This window comes from Narcine bancroftii, chromosome 9 (assembly GCF_036971445.1).
Source record: "Narcine bancroftii isolate sNarBan1 chromosome 9, sNarBan1.hap1, whole genome shotgun sequence".
Taxonomy (NCBI): Eukaryota; Metazoa; Chordata; class Chondrichthyes; order Torpediniformes; family Narcinidae; genus Narcine; species Narcine bancroftii.
The window spans coordinates 117,231,010-117,245,741 of NC_091477.1; the positions used below are offsets into that span (position 1 = coordinate 117,231,010).

The 14,732-nt window shown below is 43.4% G+C and overlaps 1 protein-coding gene across 8 annotated transcripts in view; it reads right to left on the minus strand.

The window, feature by feature from the left end:
• The window catches only part of LOC138742695 (glutamate-rich protein 6-like), a 60,337-nt gene that overhangs the window by 44,865 nt on the left and 740 nt on the right, over window positions 1–14,732 (minus strand). For 7 of the 8 annotated variants that reach the window (XR_011344363.1, XM_069897439.1, XM_069897440.1 and 4 more), the window contains exons 2-4: window positions 12,668–12,761; window positions 5,728–5,858; window positions 17–102 (exon numbers count right to left, since the gene is read on the minus strand). Coding sequence is in view for 7 of the 8 variants with exons in the window: in XM_069897439.1 (XP_069753540.1) it covers window positions 17–102; window positions 5,728–5,858; window positions 12,668–12,761 (311 nt within the window). In the remaining variant the exon portion in view is untranslated. Of the gene's footprint in view, window positions 1–16; window positions 103–3,959; window positions 5,453–5,727; window positions 5,859–12,667; window positions 12,762–14,732 lie in introns of those variants that run through there. The other variant, XM_069897443.1, reaches the window with a different exon arrangement.

Below are 14,732 nucleotides of genomic sequence, written 5' to 3' on the forward strand. Positions count from 1 at the left end.
GCAGCTGCAGTCATACCTCAGTACGAACAATGACGTCTTCAAGGCTCCCATTTGAAGTTGAGTCACTAAGGTTACCTTCCAAAGTAGAATCACTCTCCCTGTCTGAAACCAACGCAGAATATTAAGTGATCCAAAGCTTAAAATTCAGATTTATTGCCAGAGTACATATTTGACATCACATATAACCCCAGGATTCATTTTCCTGCAGGTCAGGCACAATTACCATTTATTGGAAGTGCAAAGACAAGACTCAAGAAAGGAGATGTTTACAAATAGAAATGTAAACAAACACTATATAATACAGAAATATTCAGTATTAAATAATGTGGAAAGCAAGTCCTTAACTGAGTCTCTGAATGCGTTTGATGCTGAGAATCTGATGGTGGAGGGATAGCAACTATTCCTGAACACGTGGAACGAGGCTTGGTGGCCCCTGTACCCCTTTCCTGACGGCAGCAGTGAGAACAGAGCAAGCCCGGAGAGGTGTGGACCCTTGATGATCGCTGCTGCTCTCCGACGGCAGTGCTCACGTAGGTGTTCTCGATGGTGGGGAGAGTTTAGCCTGCGATGCCCTGGGCTGTGCCCACTACCTTTTGCAGGGCTTTCCACTCAGAGGTGTTGGTGCCCCTACACCAGCCTGCGATGCAGCGGGTCAGCACACTTTGCACAACACTTCTGCAGAAGTCTGCCAAGGTTTTCCGATGTCACGCCGAACCTCCGCAAACCCCTGAGGAAGTAGAGGCACTGCCGTGCTTTCTTCACAATGACATTAGAGTGTTGGGTCCAGGAAAGGTCCTCCAATGTGTCTATCTTTGACACCCAGTGAAGTTTTTGTCACACAAATTTAGTTAAATTTGAATAGCACTCAACACCTTCAAAAAAAGTATAATGTGGTACAAAAGTGCAATTCACAAACAAATGCGGCTAAATTTGGAAACAGAAGGATTTTAAAATTTGTGTGGAGCAATAATCACACAAGAAAATAAAAATGAATGTTCCCTCTTCATACATCGGAAAAGAATAATAAAGTTTGTTGGTGTTTCTGGTAGTTTACTCATCAAGAAAATGTAGACTGGAACAAGAGGGCTCAAGATATACTGGACCAGACACCAGCACAGTTACCACAACGCTATTACAGAGCTAGCGATCGATTTGAATCCAGCACTGGCTGTAAGGAGTTTGCATGTTCTCCCCATGTCTGCTTGGGTTTCCTCTGGGCACTCCTGTCTCCTCCCACCATTCAAAGGTGTACAGGGGTTATTGGTTAATTGGGGTATTTGGGCAGGACGGAGTTGTCGGCTGAAAGGGCATGCTACCACGCTGTGTGACTAAGCTTAAAAAAAAATTGTGTGGTCATTGAGGCAGGTAATCCTCTCCTACCGTCTCGCTCTGCCCACCCCGTATATCAGGAAATGGATGGAGAGGCACAGGAGATACTGCTGGGATGATTTGTACAAATAAAGCTATAACTTGGGCTCGACAGAACTGACCAGAAAAGGGTGCACGGAGACAGAGAATAGACCACTATTATTCAAGTTTAGTAAGACAGATCCAGAGATATTTGTCCACTTGTGGGGAAATCCAAAACATGGAACCAAATTTTTTTTTTCGTGAAAAGTTATTTGAGAATTTTGTGTTTTCCCCAGAGATTTAGAACATATCACGTGGAAGGGTAAAAAACAATGTAGAAAAGTGCATGATGGAAGGTTTAGAGCATCGGTGCTCTGTGATTGCTCAAGGTGGTCCCTTACTAATCACAGAACACCGATGACATAGGGTATGTGAGCGGAAAGAAAAAGGTTGAGAACCATTGGGTGGGTGCAAGGATGGAATGAAAACGTTGATGGGTGAGAGAAGGAAGATGGAAAGAGATGTTCTCTTTGGTTAGCTTTAGATGATTTGCAACATTTTAATCTTTGCAGTGGAGAGGTCAAGGTGGTGTTTTCACAGCCAATCACCTTCTAGTGCAGTAACACAACATTGCACAAATTTGACACCCTGTGATATAGGTAGACCAGTAATGATCTTGAGGGATCTCAGTGACTTGAGTTAAAGAGGGAAAAACTGAAATTACAAATATTTATAAAAATTTTTCTGAAGAGCTATCACACGGTAGAGGATTTGTGACATTTTTTGGTTTTTTTTGGAGATGCAATGAAAGGCAGACCTCTGGACAGTGGCTTTGTTGATCCACCAGTGCGGCACCTTACCAGTGTAGTTACTGTTTATATCATTGGAAATGGAGCAGCCAATTTGCGAACATCAAGCTCCTTGGATCCGTGATATGAGAGTTTAGAATTAGATTCAACTTTCTTGTCATTGTGCCAAGTACAGATGCAAAGCCATGAAAGGGAATTAGCATCTAACCAGAAGTACAAGGAATAGTGCTATTGACAAGTAACTGCGAATAAAAGCTCCAGCAAACAAACAAGTATAAAAGTACTGACCCTACAACATGGGTATAAACTGCTCAGTGCAAGGTTCAGCAGGGTCACAGCCTCAGGAAAGAAGCTCTTCCTGAGCCTGCTGGTACGGGAGCGGAGGTTCCTGTGGTGCTTATCAGATGGAAGGAGGGTAAAGAGCCCACAGTTGGGGTGAGATGCATCCTTGATAATACTTTTCGCCCTGCCCAGGCAGCGTTTCTGATAGACGTTCTCAACGGTTGAAAATTGGGTGCCCATAATCCGCTGGGCAGTTTTCACCACTCACTGGAGTGCTTTACGGTCTAATACGGGACAGTTGCCACTCCACACTGAGATGCCATAGGTGAGTAAAGCTCTCAATGGTACAGCAGTAAAAATCCTGGGACAAAGGTGAGCTTTCCTGGTGCTCCAATAATGACACTTCCCCTGCTTTTTGATGTTGATTACGAGGCCCCCAGAGAAAATTCCCTGACTCTTCCTTGATAAAAGTGCTGTGGGAATTTTTCTTCCAAATCAGAGAACATTCAAAAGGTGGCACCTCATGGTACTGAGTTCCCTCAAATCTGTGCTGGAGAGCCAAGTTCGATTTTTATGTCCAGACCTTGGGGGTGGACTTTAAAGCCACAATTTTTAAAAACTTTCCAGGCAAACAAGCTACTAAGCCAGGGCTAATGGACAAAGGAAATGTCCCTCCAAGAAAGTTTCAGGTCCAAAATGTTGGGAATATATCTTTACCTCCTATGGATGCTGAGAAGGAGTTCCTTCATCACTTTGGTGTGTTTTGAAAGACATTCTTGGCTCAGGTAATCACACCTCAGAGTTATAAGGTTGAATTTTAAAGTTTTTTAAATTTAGAAACACAGCACAGTAACAGGCTCTTTCGGCCCATGAGTCTGTGCCGCCCAATTTACATCCTACACCCCTGGTACGTTTGGAACGGAAGGGGGAAACTGGAGACTCCCCCCGGGGAAAACCCACGGTGACACGAGGAGAATGTACAAACTCCTTGCAGACAACGTAGGATTTGAACCCAAGTCCTAATCACTGGTGCTATAAAGGCATTGCGCTAACCTCTACGCCAACCTTGCCGCCCACAAAAGCAGATGGTCTCCCATCCAAGTACTGACCAGGCCTGAGCCTGCTTAGGTTCCGTAATCAGACGAGATCAGCCACTCTTAAAGATAGTATGGCCAAGGCAGTTGAGGATAATTTGCCACAGATTTCATCACTGCAGCGGCTCAGGGCAACAGGTAGTTAGGAGGAAGAAGTTATCCCTCTTCAGAGAACTGCGGAAGAATTAGCAGCAGAAATTTCTTGGCTACATGAGGCTTTTCTCCTGAGAGAGTTGAGCTAGATTATCTGGTCAGTGGTAGATTCTGGAGTTGCCTCATTTATACAGAAACCTTGCACTCAATGCAGCAATGAACAAATGAACATTTAGACAGACCACTTTGATTGCAGAGGATATTGGTGAGTGAAGAGAAAAATCACAGCCCCCTTAAACTGGCCAACACCCAGCAATATCAACAGAAATACCTGAGGCTTTGGAGCCAAAAGACACGGATGCTCTCTTGTCGATCCAAATATTTATCTTGAGCTTGATCATAAAATGGGGAGGAATTCAAGAGAGCGATGTGTCATAGTCGACTGGAAACCGCTGTAGTCCCAACCTGCATAGCTCAATCTTAAAAGCACACTGTAATCTTAGGATCAAATATCTTGCATTTAAGCAGACCATTCTCAGGGAATAAAAAAATCTTTGCATAGGAAGAAAAATCTCTTCTATGAAGAAATGTGCCAGAAAATTGATCTGTAACCCCCATACTGTGTAGTGTTTGCTAATATCGGCTACCCAACTTCAAAAAGTAACAGGATCTTCATCTGACATGAAGATCCTTGTAAGCAAGTGAGATCAGGGTGGAAATTACTTAATTTGTTTTCTTGCCAACGGGAGGGCAGGAAACAGGGAAACACCAATATGTAGTTTTGTAATGGGAAGTTATTTGATAATGTCTTGTATATGGGACTGGAACATAAAACACAAGAAATCAGAATGAGAGGAGGTCATGAACCTGAGCCACCATCCATTGTGTTTGTTCTTCTGCCTTCATGGCCATTTTCATGCACTCTCCCCTATGCTTTGATAAAATATCCATATTTCTAATAATGAACTTCACACATCAGCCCTCCCTGGCTTTCTAGAAACAGAGAATTCTGAAGATTTGCTACCCTCTGAATTAAAAAAAACTCTCCTCACCTCTGCCCTAGATAGCTTAATCACGATTCTGAGACTACGACCATTGGACTCAGGCTTAACAGTCAGCATAACTGTTCACGCTATTACAGCATCAAAGACCCGGGGTTCAAATCCAGTGCTGTCTGCAGGAAGTTTGTACGCTCTCCCCTTGTCTGTGTGGGTTTCCTCCTGGGGCTCCCACCCTTCAAAACGTACGGAGGTTTTAGGTTAATTGGGGTGCACGGGCTCATGGGCCAGAAGGGCCTTGTAGCGTGCCGTGTGTCTAAAATGTAAGAATTTTATGTTTTAGTGATTCAACATGTGGATGGTATGAAAAGTCTCACCAATCTTGGATTTTTTTTTTGATGAAAGAATGGCAGTGGATGGACTTTAATAAGGCCTTTGACTATATTTTATTTTCTGTTTTGAGTTCAAAAGTGGAGATTTCACTTGCAATTCCATTTGCTTAGCTGTTCACTAAGGTTGCCGATATTTCTTTCCCATACCCCCCTCGGTACTCACAATCTTAAGTAATATCATCAGCTCATTTTAAGACATGACATTTCATTCCCCCCAGCCAATATAGGTTGTGAATGACGGGTCTAACATAGACCCTGAAGAGGAGAGTAAGTGCTGGAAATAGCCGATAAACAGGAAAACGCAGATGCTGGAGTCTGGTGCAGTACACAAAGGATGCTGGAGAAACAAGGAAGTCTGCAGATGCCAGGGTCGAGTGCAAGAGACAAAGGTGCTGAAAGCCAAAGCTAACCAACGTTTCGGGCCTGGACCCCTCATCGGGTTCAAGTTAAATAACAGGCAGGCACCCGAATAAAAAGGTGTTGGGAGGAAGGGTGGGGGAAGGAGGAGCACAGGCTAACAGATGAGCGGTCACAGGTGAGAGAGCCAGAAGCTGAGAAGTGGTAGGGAGAGAGGGTGAAACTCAGCTGGTCACACAGCATCCCCGAGCAGTAAAGAGGCAGGTTGGTCAACATTCAAGGTGGAGACCCTGTTCGCTTTCATCCCCATTACTTCCTACGCTCGGCTTTTAACTGGCGTACAGTATCTTACCATTTTTCCTGAGGCTGCATTCGAGGAGCCAGCTAGCATCTGTCTGCGTCAACACCGACGGTAGTGGGTGCTCGTGAGCCACAAGGCTTTCGGCAGAGGAATCGGTAAGGCACAAACTCGTTCCACTGGCGCTGGGTGACGAAGAAGTCCGGTGTCAAACAGGCAGCCCAAAGGACTCAGGGCTTAAAGAGCAGATTGTTGAGTGGAATTTACCGACGAGTATCCAGTGCCCAAGGGGTTTGGCTACAGGCCCACCTGAAGTGGAGTTAAATTCAGGGGAACCCACAGCAAACAGGCACACGATCCTCGTGAAGAATTTGGGACGCTGGCCAGCAATTCCTGTATGAGCCGCATGTGGCAACATTTTGCGACCTGTTGTTGGCAAATTCTCCGCTTACATGCGTTACAATTATTCAACCCTCTTAGATTATTATTGCACTACCTACTATACTTACGTGTGACCAGAAAACTATGTCATAAGAGCAGAAATAGGCTATTCAGCCCATTGAGACGGCCCCATTATTTAATCATTGTCTGATCCAATTTCACCACACAGCCCCCTGCCTGGCCTTTTCCCCAAACCTTCAAAGCCCTGGCTAACCAAGAACACCTAATGATTTGACCTCCATAACTGCCTGAGGCAAAAAAATTCAACAGATTTACCACTTTCTGGCTGAAGAAATTCCTCTCCATCTCTGCTCTAAGCAGAGGCCCTTCCATCCTGAAGTTGTGCCCTCTTGTCCTGGACTATCCCACCATGGGAAACAACCTTTCTACATCCACTCTGCCCATGCCTTTCAACATTCCAAATACTTAAATGAGATTTCCCTTCATTCTCCTAAATTATAACAAGTACAGCCAAGAGCTGTCAAACGCACCTTAAACAATAACCCTTTCATTCCCAAAATCAACCTAGTTGACCTCCTTTAAGCCATCAGCACATCTTTTCTGAAATGTGGAGCCCAAAACTGTTCACAATATTCCAAATGAGATCTCACCAGTGCCTTATAAACCCTCAACATCTTATCCCTGCTCTTATATTTTATTCCCCTCGAAACGAGTATTGCATTTGCCTCCTTCACCACCATCCCAACCTGGAAGTTAACCTTCATGAGAACTCTTATTTGTGTCTGGGTATTTTCCAATTTCTCCCATTTAAAGAGCTGGCTTGCCTGAATAGCACAAGAAATAAAGCTTTTCACAGCATCTTGATACATGTGGCAATAAAAGAATCCAATATATTTCATATAAAATTTATTTATACAACTCAACAGCTGTATATGCTTCTATAGATCACAGCACAGATTGATATATTTTTTGCAGACCAGTTGAAACGGCTGACTTAACGTTTGACAACTCTTGACCTGTACTTGTTGGAATTCAGGAGAATGAGGGGGAATTGATGAAACTTGGTTGCAGGAGGGGCAGGAGTAGCAGCTTAATGTTCCGGGCTTCCGTTGCTTAAGTCGTGATACAACCAGTTTGGGGGGGGTGGGGGAAGAAAGAATGAAAGGGGAGGAGCAGCATTACTCGTCAGGGAAAATATCGTCGCTGTTTCTCAGGCAGGATGGACCAGAGGGCTCGACTACTGAGACTATATGGGTGAAGCTGAGGAATGGGAAAGGTCTGACCACACACATGGGGTTGCATTATAGACTGCCCAATAGTCAGCGAGAATTGGAGGAACAAATCTGTAGAGAGATAGCAGACAGCTGCAGGAAACAATGTTGTGATAGTAGGGGATTTTAACTTTCCACATATTGACTGGGGCTCCCATATTGTAAAAGGGCTAGATGGCTTGGAATTTGTCAACTGTTGTTTAAGAAAGTTTAAAAAAATCAATACACAGAGGTACCAACTAGAGAGAGTGCAATACTGGATCTCCGATTAGGAAACGAGACAGGACATGTGACAGAAGTATGTGTAGAGGAACATTTTAGGTCTAGTGATCATAAAGCCATTAGTTTCAAGGAAATTATGGAGAAGGCTAGGTCTGGGCCTTGGGTTGTGATTCTAAATTGGAGAAAGACCAATTTTGAGAAAATGAGAAAGGATCTAGAATGGATAAGGATATGCGTGGTAAGTGGAGGACCTTCAAAGATGAAATTTTTAGAGTACAGTGTTTGTTTGTTCCTGTCAGGATTAAAGGCAAAGTTAGCAGGCATAGGGATCCTTGGGTTTCGAGGGATATTGGGGATCTGGTTCAGAGAGGTGCATGACTGATATAGGCAACATGAAGCAAAGAGGTAATTGAGGAGTATAAAAAAAATGCAAGAAAAACCTCAAAAAAGAAATCAGGAAGGCTCAAAGAAGACATGAGGTTGCTTTAGCAGACAATGTGAAGGAAAATCCTAAAGGTTTCTACAAGTATATTAAGAGCAAAAGGATAGTAAGGGACAAAATTAGTCCCCTTAAAGATTAGAGTGATCGACGTTGTCTGGAGCCAAAAGAGATGGAGGTGATCCTAAATTATTTTCCCCATCAGTGTTCATTCAGGAAACTGGCACAGAGTCGTGGGAAGTAAGGAAAAGAAGCAGTGAGGTCATGGAACCTATACAGATTAAAGAGGAGGAAGTGATTGCTGTCTTAAAGCAAATAAGGGTGAATAAATCCCCAGGGCCTGACAAGATATTCCCTTGGACCTTCAGGCTAGTGTAGAAATTGCAGGGGCTCTGGCAAAAATATTTAAAATATCCTTAGCCACAGATCTGGTACTGAAGGACTGGAGGGTAGCTCACCTGATGACTGTAGTAGATAAATTATTGGAAGGTGTTCTAAGAGATCAGATATACAATTATTTGGATAGCCAGGGATTGATTAGGGATAATCAATATGGCTTTGTTCATGGTAGATTGTGTTTAACCAATCTTGTAGAGTTTTTCAAGGAGGTTGACAAAGTAAAAGCTGCGAGTGTTATCTTTATGCACTTTTAGGAAGGTCTTTCACAAGGTCCCACGTGGGAGGTTTGTCAGGAAGGTTCAGGCGTTCAGTATTCATGGTGAAGTAGTGAACTGGATTCAATATTGGCGGGATGGGAGAAGCCAGAGAGTAGTGGTGGATGATTGCTTCTCAGACTGGAGGCCTGTGATAAGTGCTGTGCCTCAGGGATCGGTGCTGGGTCCATTGTTGTTTGTCATCTCTATCAAGGATCTGGATGATAATGTGGTAAACTGGATCAGCAAATAATGTTTTCAAAGCTTGCAGAGGGATCTGGATCAGCTGGAAAAATGGACTGAGAAAATGGTAGATGGAATTTAATGCAGACAAGTGTGAGGTGTTGCATTTTGGATGGGCAAACCAAGAAAGGACATACACGGTAAATGGTCGGGCGCTGAGGAGTACAACAGAACAGAGGAATCTGGGAATACAGATACATAATTCCCTGAAAGGGGCATCACAGATGGATAGGATTGTAAAGAGAGCTTTTGGCATATTGGCCTTCATAAATCAAAGTACTGAGTACTTTGTTATGGTAAAGTTGTTTAAAACATTGGTGAGGCCAAACTTGAAGTATTGTGTGTAATTTTGGTCACCTAACTGCAGGAAATGTATCAATAAGATAGAAAGAGTGCAGAGAAGAATTTCTATGATGTTGCCCGGACTTCAGGAACTCAGTTACAGGGAAAGGTTAAATCTCCCCTCATTAGAGAGGAGATTTGAAGAAGCATTTAACAATGATGAGGGGGTTAGAAAGAGTAACCAGAAGACATGGGTTAAGGGTGAAAGGGGAAACGTTTTAGGGGGGAACATGAGAGGGAATATCTTCACACAGAGAATGGTGGGAGTGTGGAACAAGCTGCCAAATTAAGTGGTGGATGTGGGCTCAATTTTAACATTTAAGAATAATTTGGACAGGTACATGGATGGGAGAGGTATGGAGGCCTGTGGACTGTCAGGGGGACTAGGCAGAAAAATGGTTTGGCACAGACTAGAAGGGCCAAAGGGGCCTGTTTCTGTGCTGTAATGTTCTATGATTCTTATTGAAACATTTCAAATATTGAACGGCATGGATAGAATAGACGTGGAAAGGCTATTTCCCATGGTAGGAGAGTCTCAGACAAAAGGGCACAACTTCAGGATTGAAGTTGAACAGAGCTGCGGAGAAATTTCTTTAGTCAGGGGGTGCAAAAGATTATTTTTATGGTCACGTAGTAATACATTAAAAATCTGATATATTGTACATAATGTACTTCACCATAAGCATTGCCCAGTGCCTTTAACAATAGGAGAAATGAAAGCAAATGAGAGTCCCTTCTGAGCTACTGAGGGTCTGTGGATTCAACTCCAGTGCTCCCGCAGACTCTGCGACCGCAGTCTCCATTTCAGATCACTGTCAATCCGAGCTCCAGATCCTAACCTCTGATATGATCGGGAAGCCTTCAGCACCCGAAGCCCCTCTGGTGAATCTGTGGAATTTATTGCCACAGGAGGTTGTGGAGGCCAAGTCATTGGGTGTATTTAAGGCAGAGATTGATAGGTTCTTGATTTGCCAGGGTATCAAGGGTTAAGGGAAGAAGGCTGGGGAGAGTACAAATGACAATAAGCTTGACATCATCAATCTGCATACAACAGAGCAACAGGTCCACCAACATTGCACCCCTCATAAAGGCGTTGACGCACAGTAAATAACTCGAGAGGCTGAGACCAAGTCCCTGCTCTACAGGCTTTTATTCACAATGGACAAGGACCTCATCCTGTGTCGTGACACGAGCTTTCTGGGGAAGGATAGAGGCTTTATACAAGGTCAAAAGAGGGAGGGGCCGCAGGTACAGTCACAGGATAGGGCGGAGCCAGGTAATCAGGAATACAATGCAGTTCACCACAGGCGTTTAAGTGCTGTTGGAATTTTACAGATGCCATACATTTTCAGACACGTACCTCCCACTCTTCAAAACTTACTAGGGATTGTAGGTCAATTCAGCAGCCCGAGTTCGTGGGCCGAAAGGGCTTGTTATCATGCTAAAGTGTCTAAATTTAAAAAAAAATGCTTCTATATCAAATGACGGAGAGTTGCAGAAGCAAGTGTGGGTTTTCCCACATCTCCAGCCACCTGGGTTCAAATCTAGCCTCAGCAGGTTATGCAGCATCTGCTTGAAGTTAAGGGTAACCAACAGATGCTGCACCAATCGACAACGAGGTTGACAAAACAGTCCAAGCTCAAAATCACTGAAATGCATAATTTAACTCCATTTCTGTTTTAAATTTTGTATTTCGAAAGGGGAGAAGGTGTCGGAGACATACACACGCACTATTATTTCACAACTGCTTGTCTGATCCACTTCTTCAATTTCATTTTTTTTAAAAAAATCAGACCACCATCTCTCAATTTCTCTGCATTCCAAAAATCTAATATGCTTTGGAATATTTTTCTGCTTACAAAGAAGTTTACCAATCAAGCCACACCTGCTGCACTGAGAGATGGCTGTTCAAAGCTGCTCTGCTTAGTCTTTACTCCTGACATTTCCTGGCTATCCTCCTGTGTATTTGAAGCATTTTACGCCCATAATTTTTTTTGTTTTGTTTATGAATCACCAAGCTCACAAGTTAAAACTCAGAAAGGTAAAGAGCTGAAGATCGGAACTTAAAAGCTGAGAATTGTTCTGTTCGCGCAGCTGTTGGAAGGATGTGAATAAGCTTGAAAGGGCTTAAAACTATTTTTAGATTAGATTCAACTTTATTGTCATTGTGCCAAGTAAAATACAAAGCCAATGAAATACAATTAGGATCCAACCAGGAGTTTAAAAAAAAAAGCACCATATACAAATAACTACGTGTGAATAAAAAAAACAAGCTCATTCAGCAAACAAACAATTATAAAAGTACTGACAGTACAATGCGAGTGCAGGGCCACATTAGGGCGTTCACAAGGATGTTACCAGGACTGGAGGGTTGGAGTTAAAAGGAGAACGCGAAAAGGCCAGGATTTCTCTTTAAAAAATGGAATTGTAGAGGTATATAAAATTATGTGCGACAAAGATAAGGTGAATAGTCATTCTTCTCCCCCACCCCCTACCCCCAAAGAGTAGGGGAGGCTAAAGTTAGTGAGCAGAGGGTTAAGGTGAGAGGAATGAGCAATGAGAGGCAGCTGTAAAGGCAGGAGCAAATACAATGGTTAAAAGATATTTGGACAGGTACTTGGGTGGGAGAGGTTTAGTGGAACATGGGCCAAATGCAGGAAAACGGGATGGGCTCAGAAAGTCCACTTGGCCAGTGTGGATAAGGTGGGCCAGTTTTTGTGCTCTATAATTCTGTGGCTTTAATAGCACAAAGAGATTCGCATCGGAATGTTGATTGGATCATGATATGAATTGCTTGCTGTATTTCCTAAAATACAAAATTTTAAAAGATTGTACTTCAATTGCAATAAAACCCTTTATGACAGAAGTTAATGCATAAGATATAGGAGAAGTACATCATTCGGCCTGTTGAGTCTGCTCCGCCATTCCATCATGAGCTAATCCATTCTCCCACTCAGCTCCACTCCCCTGTCACCTCCCCATAACCTCTGATACCCTGACAATACAGATATCCATCAATCTCTGCCTTAAATACATCCAATGACCTGGCCTCCACAATCAAGTTTATTGCCATCTGAATGTACAAGTACAACCTGACGAAACAACCCGGTCTTCGGTGCAATAAAAAAAAGCACTCATACAACCAGACATAACACACATACAAACAATCCATATGCAGGACAAGTATTTTATCTATACAAATAAATAAATATTGTTTCATGAATATGAGAGCCCCGAATAGTTAGTGGAAGCAGTTCTTCTGGACATTTGTGGTATCAAATTCCAGAGGTTCACCACACTCTCTGGCTAAAGAAATTCCTAAAATTAAGATTAGCCTGCACTCTCCTTCCCCCCACCCCCTGACTCGACATTTTAGATTTGTTTTAATCTTAAATTTAATTTGAATATCAAAGTAATACCACCTGCTGCTGTATTCATTTTCATCTCTGGGATTGCAGTCTGTCATTAATTCCTCCAGGGTAAAGCTGGTTAAAATACTCGGATAAGGCGGGGACCCTAATGGGAGAAAAAGCTGTTTTGAGAAAAGCTTTTAAAATTCAAGGAAGTGATTGGCAGCCTTGAAAAAGTGATCCTGGGGCATTAAAGATGAACGTAAATTAAACAAGTTAATGACAGCTAGCACAGGTCCAAAGATGGGTCTCTTCAGCCTCATGCTTGGTGTGAAAAATAATTTTTTAAAAAAGCTTTAATTAAGCTCAAAAGCAAATAAGCTTCTTACAAGACATATTGTAGCCTTCTGGAGTCAACTTTAAGATAAGCAATTTCATATGTTTACCACCCTAGTGTTTTATTCCTTTCAATTTCTACTCGTAATTTTAAATCTTTGTAACTCCATCGTTGACTACTTTGGTGCTGCTTCATCCACTTCCATCCTGACCTTAAATTCACTTGGCCCATCTCTAGCAACTCTCTCTCTATCCCTTTTCTCAATCTTTGTCTCCATCTTGGGAAACAAACTCTCGACAGACATCAACTCCCACAGCTGCCCAGACTACACCTCTTGACACCCTGCCCCCTGTAAGGATTCCATTCCTTTCTCTTAATTCCTCCGTCTCATCTGCACCCAGGACGAGGTCTTCCATGCCAGATCATCAGAGATGTCCTCCTCCTTCAAACAATGTGGCTTCCCCTCTACGACCATCAACTCAGCCCTCACCTGCATATCCTCCATTACCTGTATATCTGCCCCGGCCTCCACATGCAACAAGGAGAAGATCCCCTTGTCCTCACCCTCCACCATCTACTATGTGTTCCCATCACTGGACACACATTTCCCTCTCCACCTTCCACAGGGACTCCTCCCTACGTGACTCCCTCGTCCAATCCTCCCTTGGCACCAACCTCCCCCTTCTCACCAACGGGCCCCTTGGCACTCACTCCTATGCCAAACAGACCTCCAAAGGAAAGCAGCACTTCACTTGTGAATCTGCGGGGGTTATCTACTGCATCTGATGCTCCCATTGTGGGCTCCTCTACATCAGAGAGACTGGGAGATTGCTTTGTTGTCCACTGCATAGCAGGGATCTCCCTCCCAGTGGCCATCCATTTCAATTCCCCACCGACATATCTATCCATGGTCTCGAGCACTACCAGACTGAGATCACCTGCAAATTGGAGGAACAACACCCTCTGGTCACCCTCCAACTGAATGGCATTAACATTAATTTCTCCAGTTTCCGTTAGCCACAATCTCCCCTTTCCTGTAGCTTTGTCTCTCTCTCTCTTCCCTTTTTCTTCTCTCTCCTTTACCTCCTACATTCACAGAGCCAACTTCACCCCCCCCCCTCCATAATTTATCCCCTTTCCTCTCTCCTGGCCTCTTCTCCATAATACAATGATGACCTTTTGTCTGTCAGTCTGTACTCCTTCACCTGCCATATCTTTTATTCAGACGCTGCCTGCTTTTCCCATACTCGGGCCTGAAACATTTGTTATACTGTATATCTTTACCTCCTGTGAACCAGCATTTCTGTTTTCACACTTAACGGCTTCCAATTTGAAGCAGTTGAACCACTGACACGACCTCATTTTTCATCATCTTTTGCACTCATTTAGAAACATAATCGAAAGCAATCTTGCCCTTCTAATGCACAATAATGTTGCCGCAAAACAGATTTCGTGACACTCAATTGTAATGGAAGATTTAAACCGTGTTTTTAAACTTTTGCAGCCTTTGGTTCTGCAAGGCTGAGAACCTGCTTGTGTTTAGACTCAGCAGACACAAGCTAACTTCCACCGAGGGGCCAGAGATGCAGTTATCTGACGAAAGGACATCTGTGTACCAAGAACATTTAATCTTCCTGCTTGTTTTGGTCACAGACTGTCAGAGGCCTAGCCTTGATGCAAAATAAACCACTGTATTCAAAGTGATAAGCTGAAAATTATGTTATTCGATCCGAACCCTAGGCATGCTAGCTTGCTCGCTTATCTTTCTTACTGTGCTGGGAAGAGGTGCTTGGGTAAGCA